The sequence below is a fragment of the Petromyzon marinus genome, chromosome 71 (assembly GCF_048934315.1).
Source record: "Petromyzon marinus isolate PM22_M1 ecotype Great Lakes invasive population chromosome 71, UKy_Petmar_22M1.pri1.0, whole genome shotgun sequence".
Classification (NCBI taxonomy): Eukaryota; Metazoa; Chordata; class Hyperoartia; order Petromyzontiformes; family Petromyzontidae; genus Petromyzon; species Petromyzon marinus.
Window position 1 is genome coordinate 1,728,215 of NC_133737.1, and position 23,434 is coordinate 1,751,648.

The window sequence follows — 23,434 nt, forward strand, 5'->3', positions numbered from 1 at the left end:
GGGATTGGCATCGTCCCCGACTCCTCCTGATGTCGAGGGTAAATGGGCGAGGTTTAGGACTGTGACTCATGCAGCTGCAATGGCTGCTTTGGGTACGCGGTCCAGACCTCCCCAGACACCCTGGATGACAGAGGAGTTGTTCACGATGGTTGAGAAAAAGCGACAGGCCCACTGTCATCGGCTACAGAATCCCACGTCAGAGAATGAGGAGGCTTACCGCAGCCTTCGCTCGGAGGTTCGGAGAGCCGTGAGGCGCTGCAAGGATGGGTGGTGGTCGCGGGTTGCTGAGGAGATGGAGTCTGCCTCAGTGGCCCGTGATCACAAATCTCTATTTAACTCCATCAAAAAAGTAACCTGCAGCGCCACACCTATTACCATCATTAGGGGAAAAAACGGTGATCCAATTTCCGACCCCCAGGAACAGGTTCGCAGATTTGCTGAGCATTTCTGTGAGGTCCTGGGGGAGGGAAAATCCCTCAGCCAGGAAAACATCGTGGCACAAAGTGAGGATGACCCTGCTGAGGCTGCGGTGCCTCAAATATTGGATGAAGTCACCCCCTGTGAGTGGCTGGCTGAGGTGCCATCTGCTGAGGAAGTATTGAAGGCGATCCGGAGTCTGAGACCAGGAAAGGCAGCGGGCAGAGATGATCTCCCAAGCGAAATGCTGAGGGAGGGTGGCGTTTGTGCACAGACTGCCCTATATGACATCATAACAACAGTCTGGACCACTGGACGGGTTCCGCAGGATTGGAAGGATGCCCTGGTGGTCCCCCTTTTTAAGAAGGGGGACCGCACAGACTGTAACAACTACAGGGGCATCTCACTCCTCAGTGTGCCGGGAAAGGTCCTGGCAAGGATTATTCAGCATCGCCTTGCCAGGCACGCTGAGGAGAGGCTTGCGGAGCCCCAATGCGGTTTCAGGAAAGGGCGGTCCTGCACAGATGCCATATTTTCTGTCCGTCTGCTACAGCAGAGGTGTAGGGAATTCCAACAAGACCTACATCTCTGCTTTATTGACCTGGTCAAGGCCTATGATACCATCAGTAGGCCTGGGCTCTGGGTCGTTCTTCGTGCTTTTGGAGTACCTGACCCTCTGCTCACGATCATTAAGGACCTTCATGATGGTGAGCGGGCCCGGGTAAAACTACGTGGCCGGGAGTCAGAGCCATTCCCTGTACACCTTGGGGTGCGACAGGGATGTCCTCTGGCTCCCACATTATTTAACATCTATTTTGACCACGTAGTTCATGAAGCCTTCAATAGCTGTACCGGGGGAATCTCCATATGGTACAGATATAATGGGAGGCTAATCGATGCCCGGGTGCGGTCAAGGGATGGCTCCCTATTGCTCAACCACGTTATGTATGCTGATGACTTGGTAATAGCTGCTCAGTCAGAGGAGGAGTTGGAGACGCTGCTGCTGAGACTGGAGCGTGCCACTAAGAGGTGGGGCCTTACCATCAGCCCCACCAAAACTAAGCACCTGCCTGGGTATTTTGTACCATCGGACACTCCACCCCCACAACTCCCAATCGGTGATGGGGCAGTTGTGGAGAGAGTGGAGAGTTTCCCATACCTGGAGTGTGCTTATGACTGGCTCCAGTTTAACAGCAGAGGTCTCACTCCGAATCAGTCGAGCGGCAATATCTTTTCATCGGTTGCGTAACGCTGTGTGGAAGCTACCTGGTCTGTCGCTCCGCACTAAGCTTCAGGTCTTCTCGGCCACGGTCATTCCCTCCCTTCTCTACGCTTGCGAAACGTGGACCCCCCTAATGGAACATCTTCGCCGGTTAGAAGCATTTAGGCTGGCCTGCCTACGATCCATCCTGGGTTTAACCAGACTGGATTGTGTGAGGAGCTCACAAATCCTTGAAAGATCTGGGCAGGGTCCCATCGGTGAGCTCCTCCGGCAGGCAAGGCTGCGATGGCTGGGTCATGTAGCCCGCATGCCCAGCCACCGCATGCCGAAACAGCTTTTGTTTGGCCGGATTGAGGGGGCTAAGCGGGCGCGGCACGGGCTAGAGAAGAGATGGAGTGATGTGGTACAGGAGGACGTGGAGCTGAGTGGACTTGCCGATGACTGGTACCAGCGGTGTCAAGATCGGCCTCTGTGGAGGAGGCTCGTGAAGGATGCTACTGGGCAGTTGGAGGCAGTCGCCCTCCAACAACAACGGAGGGCGGAGGAGCGACGCTCACAACAGCGAGCGGAGCGCCGGGTGGCTAAAGCACAGCAGGTTGGCACAGTAGGGGGCACAGGTGGTGCATCAGCCAGTCATCTCAGTCAGTCGACCCGTGGCACCTGGGTCTGCCCCGTGACCTCCTGCCAGCGGGCGTTCGACACTTCACGTGGCCTCAGGGTGCACATAGCCTGGCACAAGCGTCGTGGTGACGTCACCGCCACTTAGTGGCGAATGGCGGTTGTTGTTGTTGTTGTGGTGGTTGTGGTGGTGGTTGTTGTAGTTATTGTGGTGGTTGTGGTTGCTGTGGTGGTTGTTGTGGTGGTTGTTGTTGTGGTTGTTGTGGTGGTGGTTGTTGTGGTGGTGGTTGTTGTGGTGGTGGTTGTTGTGGTGGTGGTTGTAGTGGTGGTGGTTGTTGTGGTGGTGGTTGTGGTGGTGGTTGTTGTTTACCGAGGTAGAGCCTCGCTGCCTCTCTCGTAGGGATGTCAATTGAGTAGCAGCGAGCATGGAAGCGATGTCCAGGTTGGAACTTTACAGCGCGGGGCCTAGCCACCCGGGGCCTTGCCTCCTGCCCTCGCCTGATCGCGTTTGCTTCAATTCTCTCGCTTAAGTTTAATTTGTCTTCACTCGGCTCGCCACTTTGTCACTTTGTTTTACTTGTTGTGGTGGTGGTTATTGTGGTGGTTGTGGTGGTGGTTGTGGTGGTTGTTGTGTTGGTGGTTGTGGTGGTTAATGTGGTGGTGGTTGTGGTGGTGGTGGTTGTTGTGGTGGTTGTGGTGGTTGTTGTGGTGGTGGTGGCTGTGGTGGTTGTTGTAGTGGTGGTTTTGGTGGTGTTTGTGGTTGTGGTGGTTGTTGTGGTTGTTGTGGTGTTTGTGGTGGTGGTGGTTGTTGTGGTGGTGGTTGTTGTGTTGGTGGTTGTGGTAGTGTTTGCTGTAGTGGTGGTGGTTGTGGTGGTTGTGGTGATGGTTGTTGTGGTTGTTGTGGTGTTTGTTGTTGTGTTGGTGGTTGTGGTGGTGGTTGTTGTGGTTATTGTGGTGGTTATGGTGGTGGTTGTGGTGGTTGTTGTGGTTTTGGTGGTGGTGGTTTTGGTGGTGGTTGTGGTGGTGGTTGTTGTGGTGATAGTTGTGGTGGTGATTGTTGTGGTAGTGGTTGTTGTGGTGGTAGTTCTGGTGATTGTGGTTGTGGTGGTGGTTGTTGTGGTAGTGGTTGTTGTGGTGTTTGTGGTGGTGGTTGTGGTGGTGGTTGTTTTGGTGGTTGTTGTGTTGGTGGTTGTGGTGGTTGTGGTGGTGGTTGTGGTGGTGGTTGTTGTGCTGGTGGCTGTGGTGGTTGTTGTAGTGGTGGTTGTGGTGGTGTTTGTGGTTGTGGTGGTTGTTGTGGTGTTTGTTGTTGTGGTGGTGGTTGTGGTGGTGGTTGTTGTGGTGGTGGTTGTTGTGGTGGTGGTTGTGGTGGTGGTGGTGGTGGTTGTGGTGGTAGTTGTTGTGGTAGTGGGTGTTGTTGTGGTTATTGTGGTGGTTGTGGTGGTTGTTGTGTTGATGGTTGTGGTGGTTGTTGTTGTGGTGATGGTTGTGGTGGTGTTTGCTGTAGTGGTGGTGGTTGTGGTGGTTGTGGTGATGGTTGTTGTGGTTGTTGTGGTGTTTGTTGTTGTGGTGGTTGTGGTGGTGGTTGTTGTGGTGGTGGTTGTTGTGGTTATTGTGGTGGTTGTGGTGGTTGTTGTGGTTTTGGTGGTGGTTGTGGTGGTGGTTCTGGTGATTGTGGATGTGGTGGTGGCTGTGGTGGTTGTTGTGGTGGTTGTGATTGTGGGGGTTGTGGTTGTGGTGGTGGCTGTGGTGGTGGTTGTTGTGGTGATAGTTGTGGTGGTTATTGTTGTGGTAGTGGTTGTTGTGGTGGTAGTTCTGGTGATTGTGGTTGTGGTGGTGGTTGTTGTGGTAGTGGTTGTTGTGGTAGTGGTTGTTGTGGTGATAGTTGTGGTGGTGATTGTTGTGGTAGTGGTTGTTGTGCTAGTGGTTGTTGTTGTGGTGGTGGTGTTTGTTGTAGTGGTGGTGGTTGTGGTTGTTATGGTGGTAATGGTTGTTGTGGTGTTTGTTGTTGTTGTGGTGGTGGTTGTTGTGGTGGTTGTCATGGTGGTTGTTGTGGTGGTTGTGGTTTTGGAGGTGGTTGTGGTGGTGGTTCTGGTGATTGTGGTTGTGGTGGTGGCTGTGGTGGTTGTTGTGGTGATTGTGATTGTGGGGGTTGTGGTTGTGGTGGTGGCTGTGGTGGTGGTTGTTGTGGTGATAGTTGTGGTGGTTTTTGTTGTGGTAGTGGTTGTTGTGGTGGTAGTTCTGGTGATTGTGGTTGTGGTGGTGGTTGTTGTGGTAGTGGTTGTTGTGGTAGTGGTTGTTGTGGTAGTGGTTGTGGGGTGGTGGTTGTGGTTGTGGGGGTTGTGGTTGTGGTGGTGGCTGTGGTGGTGGTGGTTGTTGTGGTGATAGTTGTGGTGGTGATTGTTGTGGTAGTGGTTGTTGTGCTAGTGGTTGTTGTTGTGGTGGTGGTGTTTGTTGTAGTGGTGGTGGTTGTGGTTGTTATGGTGGTAATGGTTGTTGTGGTGTTTGTTGTTGTTGTGGTGGTGGTTGTTGTGGTGGTTGTCATGGTGGTTGTTGTGGTGGTTGTGGTGGTGGTTGTTGTAGTTATTGTGGTGGTTGTGGTTGCTGTGGTGGTTGTTGTGGTGGTGGTTGTTGTTGTGGTTGTTGTTGTGGTGGTGGTTGTTGTGGTGGTGGTTGTGGTGGTGGTTGATGTGGTGGTGGTTGTGGTGGTGGTTGTTGTGTTGGTGGTGGTTGTAGTGGTGGTGGTGGTTGTGGTGGTGGTTGTTGTTTACAGAGGTAGAGCCTCGCTGTCTCTCTCGTAGGGATGTCAATTGAGTAGCAGCGAGCATGGAAGCGATGTCCAGGTTGGAACTTTACAGCGTGGGGCCTAGCCACCCGGGGCCTTGCCTCCTGCCCTCGCCTGATCGCGTTTGCTTCAATTCTGTCGCTTAAGTTTAATTTGTCTTCACTCGGCTCGCCACTTTGTCACTTTGTTTTACTTTTAAATATTCACGCAGTTTTTATTTCATTCTTTTTTTACCAGGCCAGGCCCGCTTGAGCTGCTGTGCTGCTTTTGTTTTTAGAAGCGACCTGCCGACATCACAAGGTGAGGCTCGTCAACAGCGTGGCGGTGTTCACTCTAGACGCGTGGCGGTGTTCACTCTAGACGTGTGGCGGTGTTCACTCTAGACGTGTGGCGGTGTTCACTCTAGACGCGTGGTGGTGTTCACTCTAGACGCGTGGCGGTGTTCACTCTAGACGCGTGGCGGTGTTCACCCTAGACGCGTGGTGGTGTTCACACTCTACATGTGGAGGGGAACCCCGGGTATCGGGAAGGAAATCCACGCAACCACGGGAAGAGAGATAGAGACACACAACTTCGGCTGTGTTGATTGATCCTCAATGAATTTGCTTGGTGGAGTGAGGAAGCATTAATTCTGAGAAGGTGAACGTGGCCAGGCGTGGGTCTGGACACACCATCACCTGTGTAGCATGCCAGTCCGTGACAGTGGTGGAGCCAGTGGGGGTGGGGTGGCACGTGCCCCCCCAACAGTCCGATCGAAATCCCTAATTTCGATTGGATCATTGGGGTTTATTAGTAACTAGCTTCACTACCCGGCTTCGCCCGGAACTTGGATTCTTGTCTTGGATATATTTCATATTACCTTATATTTCACTGAAAAACCCTTAAATGTTGATGCTTGCAAGAAGGTAAAAAGCCAAAACAAATCAAGTTACCTAAATCGGTTGTTTTCACTCAAGGAAATTTAACCTTAATCCACTTCTACGCAAGGTCGATTTTCGCCACTCTGGAATGAATGACGTGGCGAGCTGAAAATAGTCGCGTTCACTTAGAAATTCCAAACAGCATAAGCTGTGAAAATTTCATGACGCCAAAGCTCAGCGTTGGAGAGGTTTTGCTGCTTCACACAAACAAACAGATGTAATTTTCTGCTTCATATTTAAGATAGCCGTTCTACCCGTTCTTCGCACGGATATGTATTGAAACTCCGAGAAACCAATGGCTTCATCGGCCAGGAGCGACGCGCCACCTAAAATCTCCCGGCACGCTGTGAACAGCTCTAAGCATTGCAGAGCGCTTAACTCAGGTGTGTTGCGGGTTGACGTAACAAACTTCATGGTCATACAAAATACAAAAATATATTTTTATAATAAAGTATTAAAGCTTTCGTGACTGCATAAAATTACTCAATTTTTTTTCGGTAAAGTCACGTATGTAGAAATACAATAAAATTATATTTAAACAAAAAAACAAAAAACAATCACGACGCTTCGATCACAATGCAAGCGATCTTCATCAGGTGTCAAGAACAAATCACGGAGGTAAATACAACAAAAAGATGAGAGACGAGAATTCAACAAACCTGAAAAAACATGTCAAGCACATCCAGTCAGGCCAACAACACAGACACTTCCTAGCGGACCACGAATTTCAGAAGAGTGTTAAATTTCGTGTTCAACCTTTGGATTGCAAATACCAACATAGATAGAATAAAAATACGAGGTACAAGGTCAGTAGAAATACATATACATGTCCACCAAGAGGTAAAGGGGGAGGAAAGACGGACAGGGAGGCAGAGAGAGAGGGGGGGGGCGGGCGGAGGGATGAACAGAAGCTTAAATAGGAAATACGGTTGGAGGGGGGGAGGGGCCAGAGCGAGAGCGGCAGCTCAAACACGCACATCTTACACATACAAAACGGCAGCTCAAAAAAGGACCACCTCTTGTAGATACAAAACGGCAGCTCAAAAAATGACCACCTGTTGTAAATACAAAATGTCAGCTCAAAAAAGGGCACATCTTACACGTAATTACAACGGTAACTTCCCCGTAGAAGTGTGATAATAAAGTATTAAAGCTTTCGTGACCGCATAAAATTACTCATTGTTTTTTTTTGTAAAGTCACGTATGTAGAACCTCGTATTTTTCATTCTATCTATGCTGGTATGTGCAATCCAAAGGTTGAATACGAAATTTAACACTCTCCTGAAATTCGTGGTCCGCCAGGAAGTGTCTAACTGTGTTGTTGGCCTGACTGGATGTGCTTCACATAATGTTTTTCAGGTTTGTTGAATTCTCGTCTCTCATCTTTTTGTTGTATTTACCTCCGTGATTTGTTCTTGACACCTGATGAAGATCGCTTGCGTTGTGATCGAAACGCCGTGATTGTTTTTTTGTTTTAATATAATTTTATTGTATTTCTACATACGTGACTTTACCGAAAAAACCAATGAGTCATTTTATGCAGTCACGAAAGCTTTAATACTTTATTATCACACTTCTACGGGGAAGTTACCGTTGTACTTATGTGTAAGATGTGCCCTTTTTTGAGCTGCCGTTTTGTATTTACAAGAGGTGGCCCTTTTTTGAGCTGCCATTTTGTATTTACAAGAGGTGGTCCTTTTTTGAGCTGCCGTTTTGTATGTGTAAGATGTGCGTTTTTTATCTGCCGCTCTCGCTCTGGCCCCTCTCCCCCTCCAACCGTATTTCCTATTTAAGCTTCTGTTCATCCCTCCGCACCTCCCCCTCTCTCTCTCTCTCTGCCTCCCTGTCCGTCTTTCCTCCCTCCTTATATTTTTATACTTTGTTCATTGTGTACAGTACGGAACCTACCCACATGCCAAATTTCAAGTGTGTAGCATGTTGGGAAGTATGCTAAACACTTTCGAACAGACACACATATCCACACATTTCCCTTTTATATATATAGATAAATCAGCATTTTGCGACCCCCACTGCCACCGTTTGGCATATTATTACGTGCCAGGGACTCTATGAGAGGACAACAGTCCGAGTCCAAAATTGGCAATAAGTCACGGCAAAGCTGTTACAAGCGACTCACAGAATTGTGCGCAGTTGTGTATACAGTACACGACTTCCCTGATGGCAAACACTTTCAGCGAGCGCGGTGCCTATCATACGCGTCAAATAAAAAGCAAGGGACAAGTCCTTACTAACTAACAACTCCTTACAACTCCTTACTAACAACTCCTTACTAACAACTCCTCGCTTACTAACAACTCCTTACATACTAACAACTTACTAACAACTCCTTACTTACTAACAACTCCTATCATTTTTCATTGCTGAAGGGGTTGCCCCATCTTCCTGAAAATCCTGGCTCCACCTCTGAGTGTGTGACAGGGTCAAGTTTGTATTTTGCAGTAAAGTCTATTAACTCTATTGAGCACGGAGGTTATATCAAAACAGTTTATTTTTTATTTCCTCTGGAACTTTTTGTAAAAATGGAGTCAGGAAGTTATCACAGCACATGTGCAGTTGAAGTCAGAACTGTTCATCCCAGCATTCAAGGACATCTGTGCCTGGCTTCACACCTCTAAGTTGCGATTGAACATTAATTTATGCATTTCTGCATAACACAAACAGTATTATTTTCAACACCCTTTGGTATGTCAGCTGAATTTAGCTTTCATAAATATTCCTTTTGAAGCCAGATAGCCGAAATTGTGTGCTCGGAGTTTTGGGTTAACATTCATTTTGAAGATACGAGGGCTTCCAGGCATGTTTATGACATTCGCCCTCTCGTTGTGTGCCATAACAGCCCGTGTGATGAATTTGGGACACTTTTTCACTATATCATAAATATATGAATAAGTATAGACATGTAAGTCACCTTTGACTGTGTATATGCATTCCTCTGTGCATCAATACTGACGTGTAGATGGTGTGGATATTCTTTTTTTTCTCTCTGCAGCTGTCGCTTCCTCTGCAGAATTTGTCTGATGGAGCAAAGGCACTCAGCGCAGCTCGGTGCAAAAAGGCATCAATGCAACCGGCGTGCAAACAGCACGGATAGTACTGAACATTTGACACGGCACCAGATAACTCACACAGGAGAGAAACCCTTCAAGTGCAGTGTGTGCGGGAAGGCATTTTCACCGTCATCTGCTCTTGTAGCACACCAGAGAACACACACGGGAAATAAACCCTTCAAGTGCAGTGTGTGTGGGAAGGCGTTCACACAGTCATCTACTCTTGTAACACACCAGAGAACTCACACAGGAGAGAACCCCTTCAAGTGCAGTGTGTGTGGGAAGGCGTTTTCAGATTTATCTCCTCTTGTAACACACCAGAGAACACACACGGGAGAGAAACCCTTCAAGTGCAGTGTGTGTGGGAAGGCGTTTGCACGTTCATCTACTCTTGTAGAACACCAGAGAACACACATGGGAGAGAAACCCTTCAAGTGCAGTGTGTGTGGGAAGGCGTTCACACAGTCATCTACTCTTGTAACACACCAGAGAACTCACACAGGAGAGAAACCCTTCAAGTGCAGTGTGTGTGGGAAGGCGTTTTCAGATTTATCTCCTCTTGTAACACACCAGAGAACACACACGGGAGAGAAACCCTTCAAGTGCAGTGTGTGTGGGAAGGCGTTTGCACGTTCATCTACTCTTGTAGAACACCAGAGAACACACACGGGAGAGAAACCCTTCAAGTGCAGTGTGTGTGGGAAGGCGTTTGCACATTCATCACATCTTCAAGTACACCAGAGAACTCACACGGGAGAGAAACCCTTCAAGTGCAGTGTGTGTGGGAAGGCGTTTTCAGATTCATCTGCTCTTGTAAAACACCAGAGAACACACACAGGAGAGAAACCCTTCAAGTGCAGTGTGTGTGGGAAGGCGTTTGCACGATCATCTACTCTTATAAAACACCAGAGTACACACACAGGAGAGAAACCCTTCAAGTGCAGTGTGTGTGGGAAGGCGTTTGCACATTCATCTACTCTTAAAAAACACCAGAGAACACACACAGGAGAGAAACCCTTCAAGTGCAGTGTGTGTGGGAAGGCGTTTGCACAGTCACCACATCTTCAAAAACACAAGAGAACTCGCAAGCATCAGAAGACCCACAAGGAGTGGAGTCTGAAATCAGCTTGTGGAAGTCAAAGTGGCGCAATGAGCCCATCCCTCATGAAACAAGAACCGGAAGAAAATCCAAGCTTGGACACTTTTAAAGGTATCGAGGTGAAATATAAAGAGGTGAAGGTGAAATATGAACAAGTGATGGTGAAGAGCGAAGAAGTGAAGGTAAAATGTGAAGATGATTCAACTCCAAAGTCGGACCGACACATTAATGGAGGAAACGTGAAGCAGGAGGAGAATTCTGACTGTGAGGCAGAGCGAGGCAATTCTCAGCAGTTTGTGGAAGTGGAGGTGTGGGTGGACTTCCTCCGAGACAATACGAAGTCAATTGGAGACCCGTTAGATGTGTAAGCTTGAGACGATGTCGCTCCAATAGATGCACCTTTGTCACAGGCCTTTAATGACAACAATAAAGTTGAACACTTAATTCCTAGGTTCAACCTGCAGGGAAAGAGCAGCCAGTCTTTGTGGACCTGTGGGTTGGGTAGATCTCTAACCATGAGCGAGAGTCAATAAGCTCCCAAGCATTCACAAGGTTCTAATTATTCCAATTATATGGTGGTTGCTTAATCGCCTCTGGCAATTCGGAGTTTTGTATCGTATCTTGTCTCAAACACTCGAAGAGCACCCCCAAATAGCAGCTGCCCCTGTGTGGCACAAGGTGGTGGCCCTGCACCGGCCTGCATGTGTACAAGAGCCTGTCAGTAGGGGGTGATGGTTGATGTGGGATCTTGGTTGTGTAGTTTGTAGGTAATGTTTAGAATTTGATACATTTTGACGCAGACGCCAGCATGCAATGGCCAACTCGTTTTGGCGCAATAGCACGTTGTACATACACTGTTAAGCAGACGGTGCATATTTTTTTAAAATAGCTTCTTGTTAATGCGATGTAACCTTACTCATTGGTTTTTTCGGTAAAGTCACGTATGTAGAAATACAATAAAATTATATTAAATACAAAACATATCACGACGTTTAGATCACAACAAGCGATCTTCACCAGGTGTCAAGGACAAATCATGGCAAGAACAAATCATGGATGTAAAAAAGATGAGAGACGAGAATTTAACAGACCTAAAAAACATGTGAAGCACAACCAGTCAGGCCAACAACACAGACACTTCCTGGCGGACCACGAATTTCAGAAGAGTGTTAAATTTCGTGTTCAACTTCTGGATTGCACAAACCAGCATAGACAGTGAAAATACGAGGTACATGGTCAGTAGGAAAGACGGAGAGGCAAAGAGAGAGAGAGGTGAACAGAAGCTTAAATAGGAAATAAGGTTGGGGGGGGGGGAGCAAAAGGAGAGTGGCAGCTCATCTTGCGGCAGCTCAAAACAGCACATCTTGCATATACACAGAAGCGGGGGGGGGGGGGGGGGTGGGAACAGGCTTGGGGTGCACCTGTAATTCAATTTTGTTCAGATGCCTGTCAATAATTTAGAATAAATACTTGTCTGATTGTGTACGTACATGTAACATTTTGTGTAAAAGGGTCAAACATTGAATAAGTGATGTTAGGACAAAGTGTTTGTTTTGGAAGTAACCTGTATAGATAAGTCAGGTGAGACTCATTGTTCTTGTGATACAGGTCAAAGGGTATTTTATGTTTCAGGAAGCTTCTCCCTCTGGAGCAACTCATTGTCTTTGAAATAGGGAGCACACTCGGATCATTCATCAGTTACAAGGCATACCACTCAAAAGTTACACGTAGAGGAGATACATTCTCTACAACACGAATTATAATTTTGTATTACGTGTTGATGTAGATTTTCTCGAATTAGGACAAGAAATGGTCCTTGCTGATTAACGTCTGGATGTTCACAACCAAGGGTTGAAGCAAGCCAGATCGCCTGCGGTGCCCCTCACAACCATTTACGGCCTGGGGCCAGGAAAGTCACGAAAAAAAATTGCACACGAACGACGCCTCCACGCAAGCTCCCGATGCTCCGTTTTGAAGTTTTAAAATGAAACAACTTTGAATTGTATTATTTGGAATTAGTTAATTGTATTTCTTCATTAAAAGCTTATTAATTGTAAACGATGTTTCGTGTGAATTTTCTCGCGTCATTAAGTAGATGGCTTTGCCGGTGGTTTGGTTCGATGCGAACTTTCACCTGGTTGGGATCGCGGGATCCAGATGAGGCGACGCAGAGCTGGCCGTGCGAGAAGACCGCCGTCCGCAAATTGATTCCAATGCGATCGAACGTCTGTCCCTGCGCCTCCATCGTTCATGCAGGGGACGCGTAGGTTTGCAGCGCCCCCTGCATGAAAACGACGGAACGTGCAGCGTTAGTCACGAAGTTGTGCGTAAGCGCCATAACAAGGCGCTGTCAGCTGACCTGCCACCACGTTCACGGGTCAACAGGGGGCAGCCGAGAGAGAGTGAGGTGTGTACGGGTCGACCAAAGTAAACCCCCGCCCCCACCCCCGTGACCCGAGAATAACATCCCTGACCCCCCACCCGTCTCTAAGGCCCCTTAAGATAAGACCTTCCAGAAGGTTCTGGGAGGGGGGGTTGGTGGTTCAGGAGGGGAGGGGTGACCCCGACCTGGGGTTAAAAGCCCGGCCCCCTGGACCGGCCGGGCAGTGTTCACCAACTCAAGCCTGAAGACATCCGAAGACCTGAAGACTGGACCAGCACCCAGGGACCCTCAACCGAGGCTCTTGTTAGAGCCGGGTTGTAGCGGACCAGAGGTGAGCTCCCGTACCCTGGCTGGGACGGGTCGTCCAGTCTTCCCTTAACGCCGGGCTAGGGGACCCGTGTGTAGCAGAGCCCGGAGTGTGCAGGCTGCGATAGAAGGGAGGCTGTCACTCGCGTAGGCTATCAAGTGGAAGGGGCCGTACTCCTTCGTGGTACAGTAGTGTGTAGAGCAGAGTTCAAAAGAGTTATAATAAACGCGTTGCCTCAACCAGACGTCTACGTGTCGTTAGTTAAGGACACAACACTTATATAAAAGAGTTTAGCCAGTGGGTTTTGAAAGTACCTTCGTCTTCCAGAAATTAATTTCGCGTGAGCCCACCACATTAAAACAATGCTCAGCTGAGCAGGGCGAGCCACGGGGGTGGGGGGTCACCTTATCTTTGTCACGTGCCGTAGCTCACGTGACTTCTGCCACGACAATGTCTGGATGTTTTCGCCTGAGGACGACCGCTCGTGTTGCGATAGAAGCGTCGTGATTTATTTTATTTTTTCTACCTGCGTGACTTCACTCAAAGAACCAATGAGTATGAAAGACGTCTTGTCTGCTGATCTTGTTCATATCTGTCTACATTGATATCCCACATTGCTTACACGTACACACCACATACAATGAAATAAATAGAAACTGGAACGACTTCCGGGGATGGGCAAAGATTGAGGAATCTCTTTCAGTGGAGCAAGTTAAGTTTGTTCGATTCAACATCTCTCTGTCCATCTGTGTCTCTGTTCCCCTCTGTGTCTCTCTCTCTCACTGACTGTGTCTCTGTCGTCTCTGTATCTTTCTTTCTGTCTTCCTCTTGTTTGTGTCTGTCCACCTCTCTCTTGTCAGTCTCTGTGTGTGTCTCTATCAGCATCTTCCCAACCGTATTCAACTACTGTCAGTAGCAACATGCGCCAATTCAACTTTCATGGCCCACGACTACACGCAACTCAAACTTGCTCTGACTCTCTGTGTGTACGTTGAACTTATTTTGCACCATACGTAGCCAACCATGCTATCTGTGGGTCTCTGTGAGTCTCTGTGTGTATCTGGAACTTCTTTTGCACCGTACGTAGCCGAACCTGCACAGGAGGAGCGTCTTGTATCTGTGGAGCTGTGGGCTGGGTACATCTGTCAGCAGGAGCGAGAGACGATGAAGCTCCCAAGCATTCACTACGTTACCAACATCATATTTGCACTCATAAATCGCTTGCCTAATTGCCTCGGCAACTCGGTGTTTCGTATCGAATCTCATCTCAAACAAGCGAAGGACCCCCCCCCCCCCAAGTGGCAGCTGCCCCTGTGTGGCACAAGGTGGCCCTGCACCGGCCTGCACGTGGACATGAGTCTGTCGGTAGGGGGCGATCATTGGAGCGCCATCTCCGTTGTGTAGTTTCTGGATAATGTTTGGAATTACCCCAATTTTGACCGTGACACAAATATGCAATGACCTGCGCGTTGTGAATGACACAACGCTATGTTTTATAGCTGCCGTTAAGCAGACTGTGCATATTTTGGTGAATGTTACTGGGGTAGCCAGGTGTGTCTGTCGGTGTTGAACCTTGAATCTCTGCAATGAATAGAGAATGTGCTACCGTATTCTTGGTTCTTTCGGTAAAGTTACGTAAATAGAAAAAAAAATTGGAAAATAATAAATTGATGAAAAAATGCCATTGGTCGACTGACTTATATGACTGGGCCCCCCACGTGTGTACACACGTGTACACACAGTGTACACGTGTGTACACACAGTGTACAAACACACAGTTGTTGCTGAGCTCACACCCAAGGGGTCTCTGATCAAGGCAGGGAGCAAGGGAAAATGAATCTAAATCAACTTAAACTCCAACCCCGCTCTGTGACGTCACCACTCAGCATTACCTCATCGGCGTGAAACGCCAGGGGGAGGTGTACCTCGTTAGTGACGTCATGTCACCAAGGTATTCATCCCACCCGGTCCACTGCGCCCTTGAGCGTGACGTCACCTCTGCCTGGGTCACTTCCCTTACCTGTTCAACTAGAATCCTTGTTTGGGCAAAGCTACTCCCGGTGACTGGCGGCTCATTAACATAATATATTCATGAAAGCCGTCGCGAGTTTATTGCGACGAGTTCGGCAACCCGCAAGTGACGTCATGTCAACTCCTGCTGCGTGATGTCACGAAGTAACAGGAAGCTGCTGCTCCGCCGTGCACTGAAATCCGAGGTGAGAAATTCTCATCGCGGTTGTGGTTGTGGTGGTTGTTGTGGTGGTGGTTGTTGTTTACCGAGGTAGAGCCTCGCTCTCTCTCGTAGGGATGTCAATTGAGTAGCAGCGAGCATAGAAGCGATGTCCAGGTTGGAAATTTACAGCGCGGGGCCTACCCACACGGGGCCTTGCCTCCTGCCCTCGCCTGATCGCGTTTGCTTCAATTCTCTCGCTTAAGTTTAATTTGTCTTCACTCGGCTCGCCACTTTGTCACTTTGTTTTACTTGTTATGGTGGTTGTTGTGGTGGTGGTTGTGGTGGTGGTTGTTGTGGTGGTTGCTGTGGTGGTGGTTGTTGTGGTGGTTGTGGTGGTGGTTGTTGTGGCGGTTGTGGTGGTGGTTGTTGTGGTGGTTGCTGTGGTGGTGGTGGTTGCTGTGGTGGTGGTTGTTGTGGTGGTGGTTGTTGTGGTTTTCGTGGATGTTGTGGTTTTTGTGTGGGTGGTGGTTGTTGTTGTGGTGGTTGTTGTGGTCGTTGTTGTGGTGGTGGTTGTGGTGGTTGCTGTGGTGGTGATTGTTGTGGTGGTGATTGTTGTGGTGGTGGTTGTGGTGGTTGTTGTGGTGGTTGTTATTTTGGTGGTGGTTGTGGCAGTGGTTGTTGTGGTAGTGGTTGTGGTGCTGGTTGTTGTGGTGGTGGTTGTGGTGGTGGTTGTTGTGGTGGTTGTTGTGGTGGTTGTTGTGGTTGTTGTGGTGGTTGTTATTTTGGTGGTGGTTGTGGTAGTGGTTGTTGTGGTAGTGGTTGTGGTGCTGGTTGTTGTGGTGCTGGTTGTTGTGGTGGTGGTTGTGGTGGTGGTTGTGGTGGTTGTTGTGGTGGTTGTTGTGGTGGTGGTTGTGGTGGTGGTTGTGGTGGTGGTTGTGGTGGTGGTTGTGGTGGTGGTTGTTGTGATGGTTGTCGTGGTTTTCGTGGTTGTGGTGGTGGCTGCGGTGGTGGTTGTTGTGGTGGTAGTGGTGGTGGTTGTGGTGGTTGTTGTGGTGGTAGTGGTTGTGGTTGTTGTGGTGGTGGTTGTGGTGCTGGTTGTTGTGGTGGATGTTGTGGTGGTGGTTGTGGTGGTGGTTGTGGTTGTTGTCGTGGTTGTGGTGGTGGTTGTTGTGGTTGTTGTGGTGGTGGTTGTGGTGGTTGTTGTGGTGGTGGTGGTTGTTTTGGTGGTTGTTGTGGTGGTGTTTGTGGTGGTTCTTGTGGTTGTTGTGGTGGTGGTTGTGGTGGTTGGTGGTGGTTGTTGTTGTGGTTGTGGTGGTGGTTGTGGTGGTGGTTGTGGTGGTTGTTGTCGTGGTTGTTTTACTTGTTGTGGTGGTTGTTGTGTTGGCTGTTGTGGTGGTTGTTGTGTTGGCTGTTGTGGTGGTTGTTGTGGTGGTTGTGGTGGTGGTTGTGGTGGTGGTTGATGTGGTGGTGGTTGTGGTGGTGGTTGTTGTGTTGGTGGTGGTTGTTAGTGGTGGTGGTGGTGGTGGTTGTGGTGGTGGTTGTTGTTTACCGAGGTAGAGCCTCGCTCTCTCTCTCGTAGGGATGTCAATTGAGTAGCAGCGAGCATGGAAGCGATGTCCAGGTTGGAACTTTACAGCGCGGGGCCTAGCCACGCGGGGCCTTGCCTCCTGCCCTCGCCTGATTGCGTTTACTTCATTTCTCTCACTTAAGTTTAATTTGTCTTCACACGGCTCGCCACTTTGTCACTTTGTTTTACTTTTAAATATTCACGCAGTTTTTATTTCATTCTTTTTTACCAGGCCAAGCCCGCTTGAGCTGCTGTACCGCTTTTGTTTTTAGAAGCGACCTGTGGTTGTGGTGGTGGTAGTGGTTGTGGTGGTGGTGGTTGTTGTGGTTGTTGTGGTTGTTGTGGTTTTGGTGGTTTTCGTGGTGGTTGTGGTTGTTGTGGTGGTGGTTGTGGTGGTGGTGGTTGTTGTGGTGGTGGTTGTTGTGGTTGTTTTGCTGGTGGTTGTGGTGGTTGTTGTTGTGATGGTGGTTGTTGTGGTGGTTGTTGTGGTTTTTATGGTTCTTGTGGTTTTGGTGGTTGTGGTGGTGGTTGTGGTGGTGGCTGCGGTGGTGATTGTTGTGGTGGTTGTGGTTGTGGTGGTTGTTGTGGTGGTTGTTGTGGTGGTGGTTGTTGTGATGGTTGTTGTGGTGGTGGTTGTGGTGGTGGTTGTTGTGGTGGTTGCTGTGGTGGTGGTTGCTGTGGTGGTGGTTGTTGTGGTGGTGGTTGTTGTGGTTTTCGTGGATGTTGTGGTTTTTGTGTGGGTGGTTGTTGTGGTGGTGGTTGTTGTGATGGTTGTGGTGGTTGTTGTGGTGGTTGTTGTGGTGGTGGTTGTGGTGGTTGCTGTGGTGGTGATTGTTGTGGTGGTGATTGTTGTGGTGGTGGTTGTTGTGGTGGTTGTGGTTGTTGTGGTGGTTGTGGTGGTGGTTGCTGTGGTGGTTGTGGTGGTGGTTGCTGTGGTGGTGGTGGTTGCTGTGGTGGTGGTTGTTGTGGTGGTGGTTGTTGTGGTTTTCGTGGATGTTGTGGTTTTTGTGTGGGTGGTGGTTGTTGTTGTGGTGGTTGTTGTGGTCGTTGTTGTGGTGGTGGTTGTGGTGGTTGCTGTGGTGGTGATTGTTGTGGTGGTGATTGTTGTGGTGGTGGTTGTGGTGGTTGTTGTGGTGGTTGTTATTTTGGTGGTGGTTGTGGCAGTGGTTGTTGTGGTAGTGGTTGTGGTGCTGGTTGTTGTGGTGGTGGTTGTGGTGGTGGTTGTTGTGGTGGTTGTTGTGGTGGTTGTTGTGGTTGTTGTGGTGGTTGTTATTTTGGTGGTGGTTGTGGTAGTGGTTGTTGTGGTAGTGGTTGTGGTGCTGGTTGTTGTGATGGTTGTCGTGGTTTTCGTGGTTGTGGTGGTGGCTGCGGTGGTGGTTGTTGTGGTGGTAGTGGTGGTGGTTGTGGTGGTTGTTGTGGTGGTAGTGGTTGTGGTTGTTGTGGTGGTGGTTGTGGTGCTGGTTGTTGTGGTGGATGTTGTGGTGGTGGTTGTGGTGGTGGTTGTGGTTGTTGTCGTGGTTGTGGTGGTGGTTGTTGTGGTTGTTGTGGTGGTGGTTGTGGTGGTTGTTGTGGTGGTGGTGGTTGTTTTGGTGGTTGTTGTGGTGGTGTTTGTGGTGGTTCTTGTGGTTGTTGTGGTGGTGGTTGTGGTGGTTGGTGGTGGTTGTTGTTGTGGTTGTGGTGGTGGTTGTGGTGGTGGTTGTGGTGGTTGTTGCAGTGGTGGTGGTTGTGGTGGTTGTTGTTGTGGTGGTGGTTGTGGTGGTGGTTGTGTTGGTGGTTGTTGTGGTTTTGGTGGTGGTTGTTGTTGTGGTGGTGGTGGTTGTTGTGGTGGTCGTTGTTGTCGTGGTTGTTTTACTTGTTGTGGTGGTTGTTGTGTTGGCTGTTGTGGTGGTTGTTGTGTTGGCTGTTGTGGTGGTTGTTGTGGTGGTTGTGGTGGTGGTTGTGGTGGTGGTTGATGTGGTGGTGGTTGTGGTGGTGGTTGTTGTGTTGGTGGTGGTTGTTAGTGGTGGTGGTGGTGGTGGTTGTGGTGGTGGTTGTTGTTTACCGAGGTAGAGCCTCGCTCTCTCTCTCGTAGGGATGTCAATTGAGTAGCAGCGAGCATGGAAGCGATGTCCAGGTTGGAACTTTACAGCGCGGGGCCTAGCCACGCGGGGCCTAGCCACGCGGGCCTTGCCTCCTGCCCTCGCCTGATTGCGTTTACTTCATTTCTCTCACTTAAGTTTAATTTGTCTTCACACGGCTCGCCACTTTGTCACTTTGTTTTACTTTTAAATATTCACGCAGTTTTTATTTCATTCTTTTTTACCAGGCCAAGCCCGCTTGAGCTGCTGTACCGCTTTTGTTTTTAGAAGCGACCTGTGGTTGTGGTGGTGGTAGTGGTTGTGGTGGTGGTGGTTGTTGTGGTTGTTGTGGTTGTTGTGGTTTTGGTGGTTTTCGTGGTGGTTGTGGTTGTTGTGGTGGTGGTTGTGGTGGTGGTGGTTGTTGTGGTGGTGGTTGTTGTGGTTGTTTTGCTGGTGGTTGTGGTGGTTGTTGTTGTGATGGTGGTTGTTGTGGTGGTTGTTGTGGTTTTTATGGTTCTTGTGGTTTTGGTGGTTGTGGTGGTGGTTGTGGTGGTGGCTGCGGTGGTGATTGTTGTGGTGGTTGTGGTTGTGGTGGTTGTTGTGGTGGTTGTTGTGGTGGTGGTTGTTGTGATGGTTGTTGTGGTGGTGGTTGTGGTGGTGGTTGTTGTGGTGGTTGCTGTGGTGGTGGTTGCTGTGGTGGTGGTTGTTGTGGTGGTGGTGGTTGTTGTGGTTTTCGTGGATGTTGTGGTTTTTGTGTGGGTGGTTGTTGTGGTGGTGGTTGTTGTGATGGTTGTGGTGGTTGTTGTGGTGGTTGTTGTGGTGGTGGTTGTGGTGGTTGCTGTGGTGGTGATTGTTGTGGTGGTGATTGTTGTGGTGGTGGTTGTTGTGGTGGTTGTGGTTGTTGTGGTGGTTGTTGTGGTGGTTGTTGTGGTGGTTGTTATTGTGGTGGTTGTTGTTGTGGTAGAGGTTGTGGTGGTGGCTGCGGTGGTTGTTGTGGTGGTTGTTGGTGGTTGTTGGGGTGGTTGTTGTGGTGGTTGTTGTGGTGGTTGTTATTTTGGTGGTGGTTGTGGTAGTGGTTGTTGTGGTTGTGGTGCTGGTTGTTGTGGTGGTGGTGGTGGTTGTGGTTGTTGTGGTGGTTGTTGTGGTGGTTGTTGTGGTGGTTGTTGTGGTGGTTGTTGTGGTGGTGGTTGTGGTGGTGGTTGTTGTGATGGTTGTCGTGGTTTTCGTGGTTGTGGTGGTGGCTGCGGTGGTGGTTGTTGTGGTGGTAGTGGTGGTGGTTGTGGTGGTTGTGGTGGTAGTGGTTGTTGTGGTGGTGGTTGTTGTGGTGGTTGTTGTGGTGGTGGTTGTGGTGGTTGTTGTGGTGGTTGTTGTGGTGGTGGTTGTTGTGGTGGTCGTGGTTGTTGTGGTGGTGGTTGTTGTTGTGGTGGTTGTTGTGGTGGTGGTGGTTGTTGTTGTGGTGGTGGTTGTGGTGGTGGTGGTTGTTGTTGTGGTGGTTGTTGTGGTGGTGGTTGTGGTGGTGGTTGTTGTTTACCGAGGTAGAGCCTCGCTCTCTCTCTCTCGTAGGGATGTCAATTGAGTAGCAGCGAGCATGGAAGCGATGTCCAGGTTGGAACTTTACAGCGCGGGGCCTAGCCACGCGGGGCCTTGCCACGCGGGGCCTTGCCTCCTGCCCTGTGGTTGTTGTGGTTTTGGTGGTGGTGGTTTTCGTGGTGGTTGTGGTGGTGGTTGTGGTTGTTGTGGTGGTGGTTGTGGTGGTGGTTGTTGTGGTGGTGGTTGTTGTGGTTGTTTTGCCGGTGGTTGTTGTTGTGATGGTGGTTGTTGTGGTGGTTGTGGTGGTTGTTGTGGTGGTTGTTGTGGTTTTTATGGTTCTTGTGGTTTTGGTGGTTGTGGTGGTGGTTGTGGTGGTGGCTGCGGTGGTGGCTGCGGTGGTGATTGTTGTGGTGGTGGTTGTGGTGGTTGTGGTGGTTGTTGTTGTGGTTGTGGTGGTTGTGGTGGTGGTTGTTGTGATGGTGGTTGTGGTGGTGGTTGTTGTTTACCGAGGTAGAGCCTCCCTCTCTCTCGTAAGGATGTCAATTGAGTAGCAGCGAGCATGGAAGCGATATCCAGGTTGGAACTTTACAGCGTGGGGCCTAGCCACGCGGGGCCTAGCCTCCTGCCCTCGCCTGATCGCATTTGCTTCAATTCTCTCGCTTAAGTTTAATTTGTCTTCACACGGCTCGCCACTTTGTCACTTTGTTTTACTTTTAAATATTCACGCAGTTTTTATTTCATTCTTTTTTACCAGGCCAAGCCCGCTTGAGCTGCTGTACCACTTTTGCTTTCAGCAGCGACCTGCCCACAACACAAGGTGAGGCTCGTCAACAGCGTGGTGGTGTTCACTCTAGACGCGTGGCGGTGTTCACTCTAGACGCGTGGCGGTGTTCACTCTAGATGCGTGGTGGTGTTCACTCTAGATGTGTGGCGATGTTCACTCTAGACACGTGGCGGTGTTCACTCTAGATGCGTGGCGGTGTTCACTCTAGACGTGTGGTGGTGTTCACTCTAGACGCATGGCGGTGTTAACTCTGGACGCGTGGCGGTGTTCACGCTAGACGCTTAGTGGTGTTCACTCTAGAGGCGTGGTGGTGTTCACTCTAGACGCGTGGTGGTGTTCACTCTAGACGCGTGGCGGTGTTCACTCTAGACGTGTGGCGGTGTTCACTCTAGACGCGTGGCGGTGTTCACTCTAGACGCGTGGCGGTGTTCTTTCTCTGCATGTGGAGTGGGGACAACTGGGGAATCCGGAGGGAAATCCACGCGGCCACAGGGAGAGAGAGAGGGACACACAAACTCCAAATATACAGCAGGCGCCAGGGTCGGCATCGAACCCACGACATACTGTATTCCAGGAGAGGTAGTTAACATCTCACCACATGGAGAGAGAGACACGCAGCCTCGACGATGTTGATTGATCTTCAATTAATTACTTGGTGGAGTAAGGAAGCATTAATACTGAGCGGATGAAGGTGGCCAGGCATGCGTCTGGACACACCACCAACTAAATTTTGATTTAAAGCTTTCGTGACTGCATTAATTCATATTCTTAGCTCTTTCGGTAAAGTCACGTTGAAGGGAAACAATAAAATAATAAAATATATATATAAATTCTCACGACATTTCGACCATAACACAAACGGTCATCATCAGGTGTGAAAAACCCAACGGCAAGAAACATTTGAAAGAAGTGGCGGTTTGCATTTATTTTTAAACGGTGTTTGTATTTATTTATTGATAAAAAAGCGTTAGCGCCACAGACAGCAATTTGGCAGTTTGTTTAGAAGGATGAGTTCTTCATGGTTTGAGTGATACTCCGACTATACAATCCGCAAAGCTATCACTCAAACCATGAAGAAGGACCCTCTTGAGAAGCTTTTCAAAACCATCACTTTACCCTACATAGCGGGGATCACAAAAAAGATCTCCAAAATCTTGAATAAACACAAGATCCAGGTCCGTTTCAACACATTACATAAAATCCGTGATCTGGTTCCGTCTGTAAAAGATGTGAATCCGGACATACAGTACCCTGGTGTCTACAAACTAAGTTGCCTCTGTGGTAGTAGTTACATTGGAGAAACCAAACGCCATGTCTCAGACCGCATTCGTGAATACAAAGCAGACCTTAAACACGGTAGGACCAACACCTCGGCCGTGGCAGATCATTGTTATAATTTGGTAGGCTCACATGACATTGACTTCTCCAAGACAGGTTCTTTGTAAGCCATCTGGCTGCCATGAGAGATTAGTTTATGAGGCTATCCACATATACAAGCACAGAGACAATTTCAACTGAGAAGATGGATTCTGGCTTAGCAATTATTGGAAGGATTTGATAAACCATTTCAGGTCTTAATTGATTGTTCACGCTTACGGTGGCTTTCAGACAGCATACATTAATTTTTCGTCTCCCCCCTCTTTTCAGAACATAGGTAGACTTGTCCTTCTAAAGAAACTGCCAAATCGCTGCCCGTGTCGCTAACGTTTTTTAAATAAATAAATGCAAACCACCACTTCTTTCAAATGTTTCTTGCCGTTGGTTTTTCACACCTGATGATGACCGTTCGTGTTATGGTCGAAACGTCGTGAGAATTTTATTGTTTTATATATATTTTATTATCTTATTATTTCCCTTCAACGTGACTTTACCGAAAGAGCTAAGAATATACACCACCAACTGTTTACCATGCCAGTGTGTGACAGTGTCAAGTTTGTATTTGTAGTAAAGTCTATTAACTCTATTGAGCACGGAGGTTATATCAAAACAATAGTTTGTTTTCCTCTGGAACTCTTTGTAAGAATGGAGTCAGGAAGTTATCACAGCACACGTGCAACTGAAGTCAGAACTGTTCATCCCAGCATTCAAGGACATGTGCCGGGCTTCACACCTCTAAGTTGCGATTGAACATGAATTTATGCATTTCTGCATAACACAGATAGTATTATTTTCAACACCCTTTGCTATGTCAGCTTAATTTAGCTTTCATAAATATTCCTTTTGAAGCCAGAAAGCCGAAATTGTGTGCTCGGAGTTTTGGGTTAACATTCATTTTGAAGATACGAGGGCTTCCAGGCACGTTTATGACCATTTGCCCTCTCATTGTGTGCCATAACAGCCCGTGTGATGAATTTGAGACACTTTTTCACTATATCATGAATATAGAATAAGTATAGACATGTAAGTCATGTGGGACTGTATATAAGCATTCCTCTGCACATCAATACTGACGTGTAGATGGTATGGATATTATTTGTTTCTGTCTGCAGCTGTCGCTTCCTCTGCAG

General features: G+C 48.7%; 2 protein-coding genes and 1 long non-coding RNA gene across 3 annotated transcripts in view; 2 read left to right on the forward strand and 1 right to left on the reverse strand.

Annotated features, from left to right (window-relative positions):
* The window catches only part of LOC116957256 (uncharacterized), a 631,244-nt gene that overhangs the window by 425,907 nt on the left and 181,903 nt on the right, over positions 1–23,434 (reverse strand). The window lies entirely within an intron of this gene.
* Positions 1–23,434, forward strand: part of LOC142906891 (uncharacterized) — a 30,783-nt gene that overhangs the window by 4,827 nt on the left and 2,522 nt on the right. Inside the window, exons 2-3 of the mRNA XM_076055612.1 lie at positions 5,277–5,339; positions 8,970–10,079. Coding sequence (XP_075911727.1) covers positions 8,998–10,079 — 1,082 coding nt within the window. The 5' untranslated portion in view covers positions 5,277–5,339; positions 8,970–8,997. The remainder of the gene's footprint in view (positions 1–5,276; positions 5,340–8,969; positions 10,080–23,434) is intronic.
* Positions 14,899–23,409, forward strand: LOC142906904 (uncharacterized). Its single transcript, XR_012930547.1, has 3 exons — positions 14,899–15,032; positions 20,898–20,960; positions 21,376–23,409. It is a non-coding gene; the product is annotated as an uncharacterized LOC142906904 (long non-coding RNA).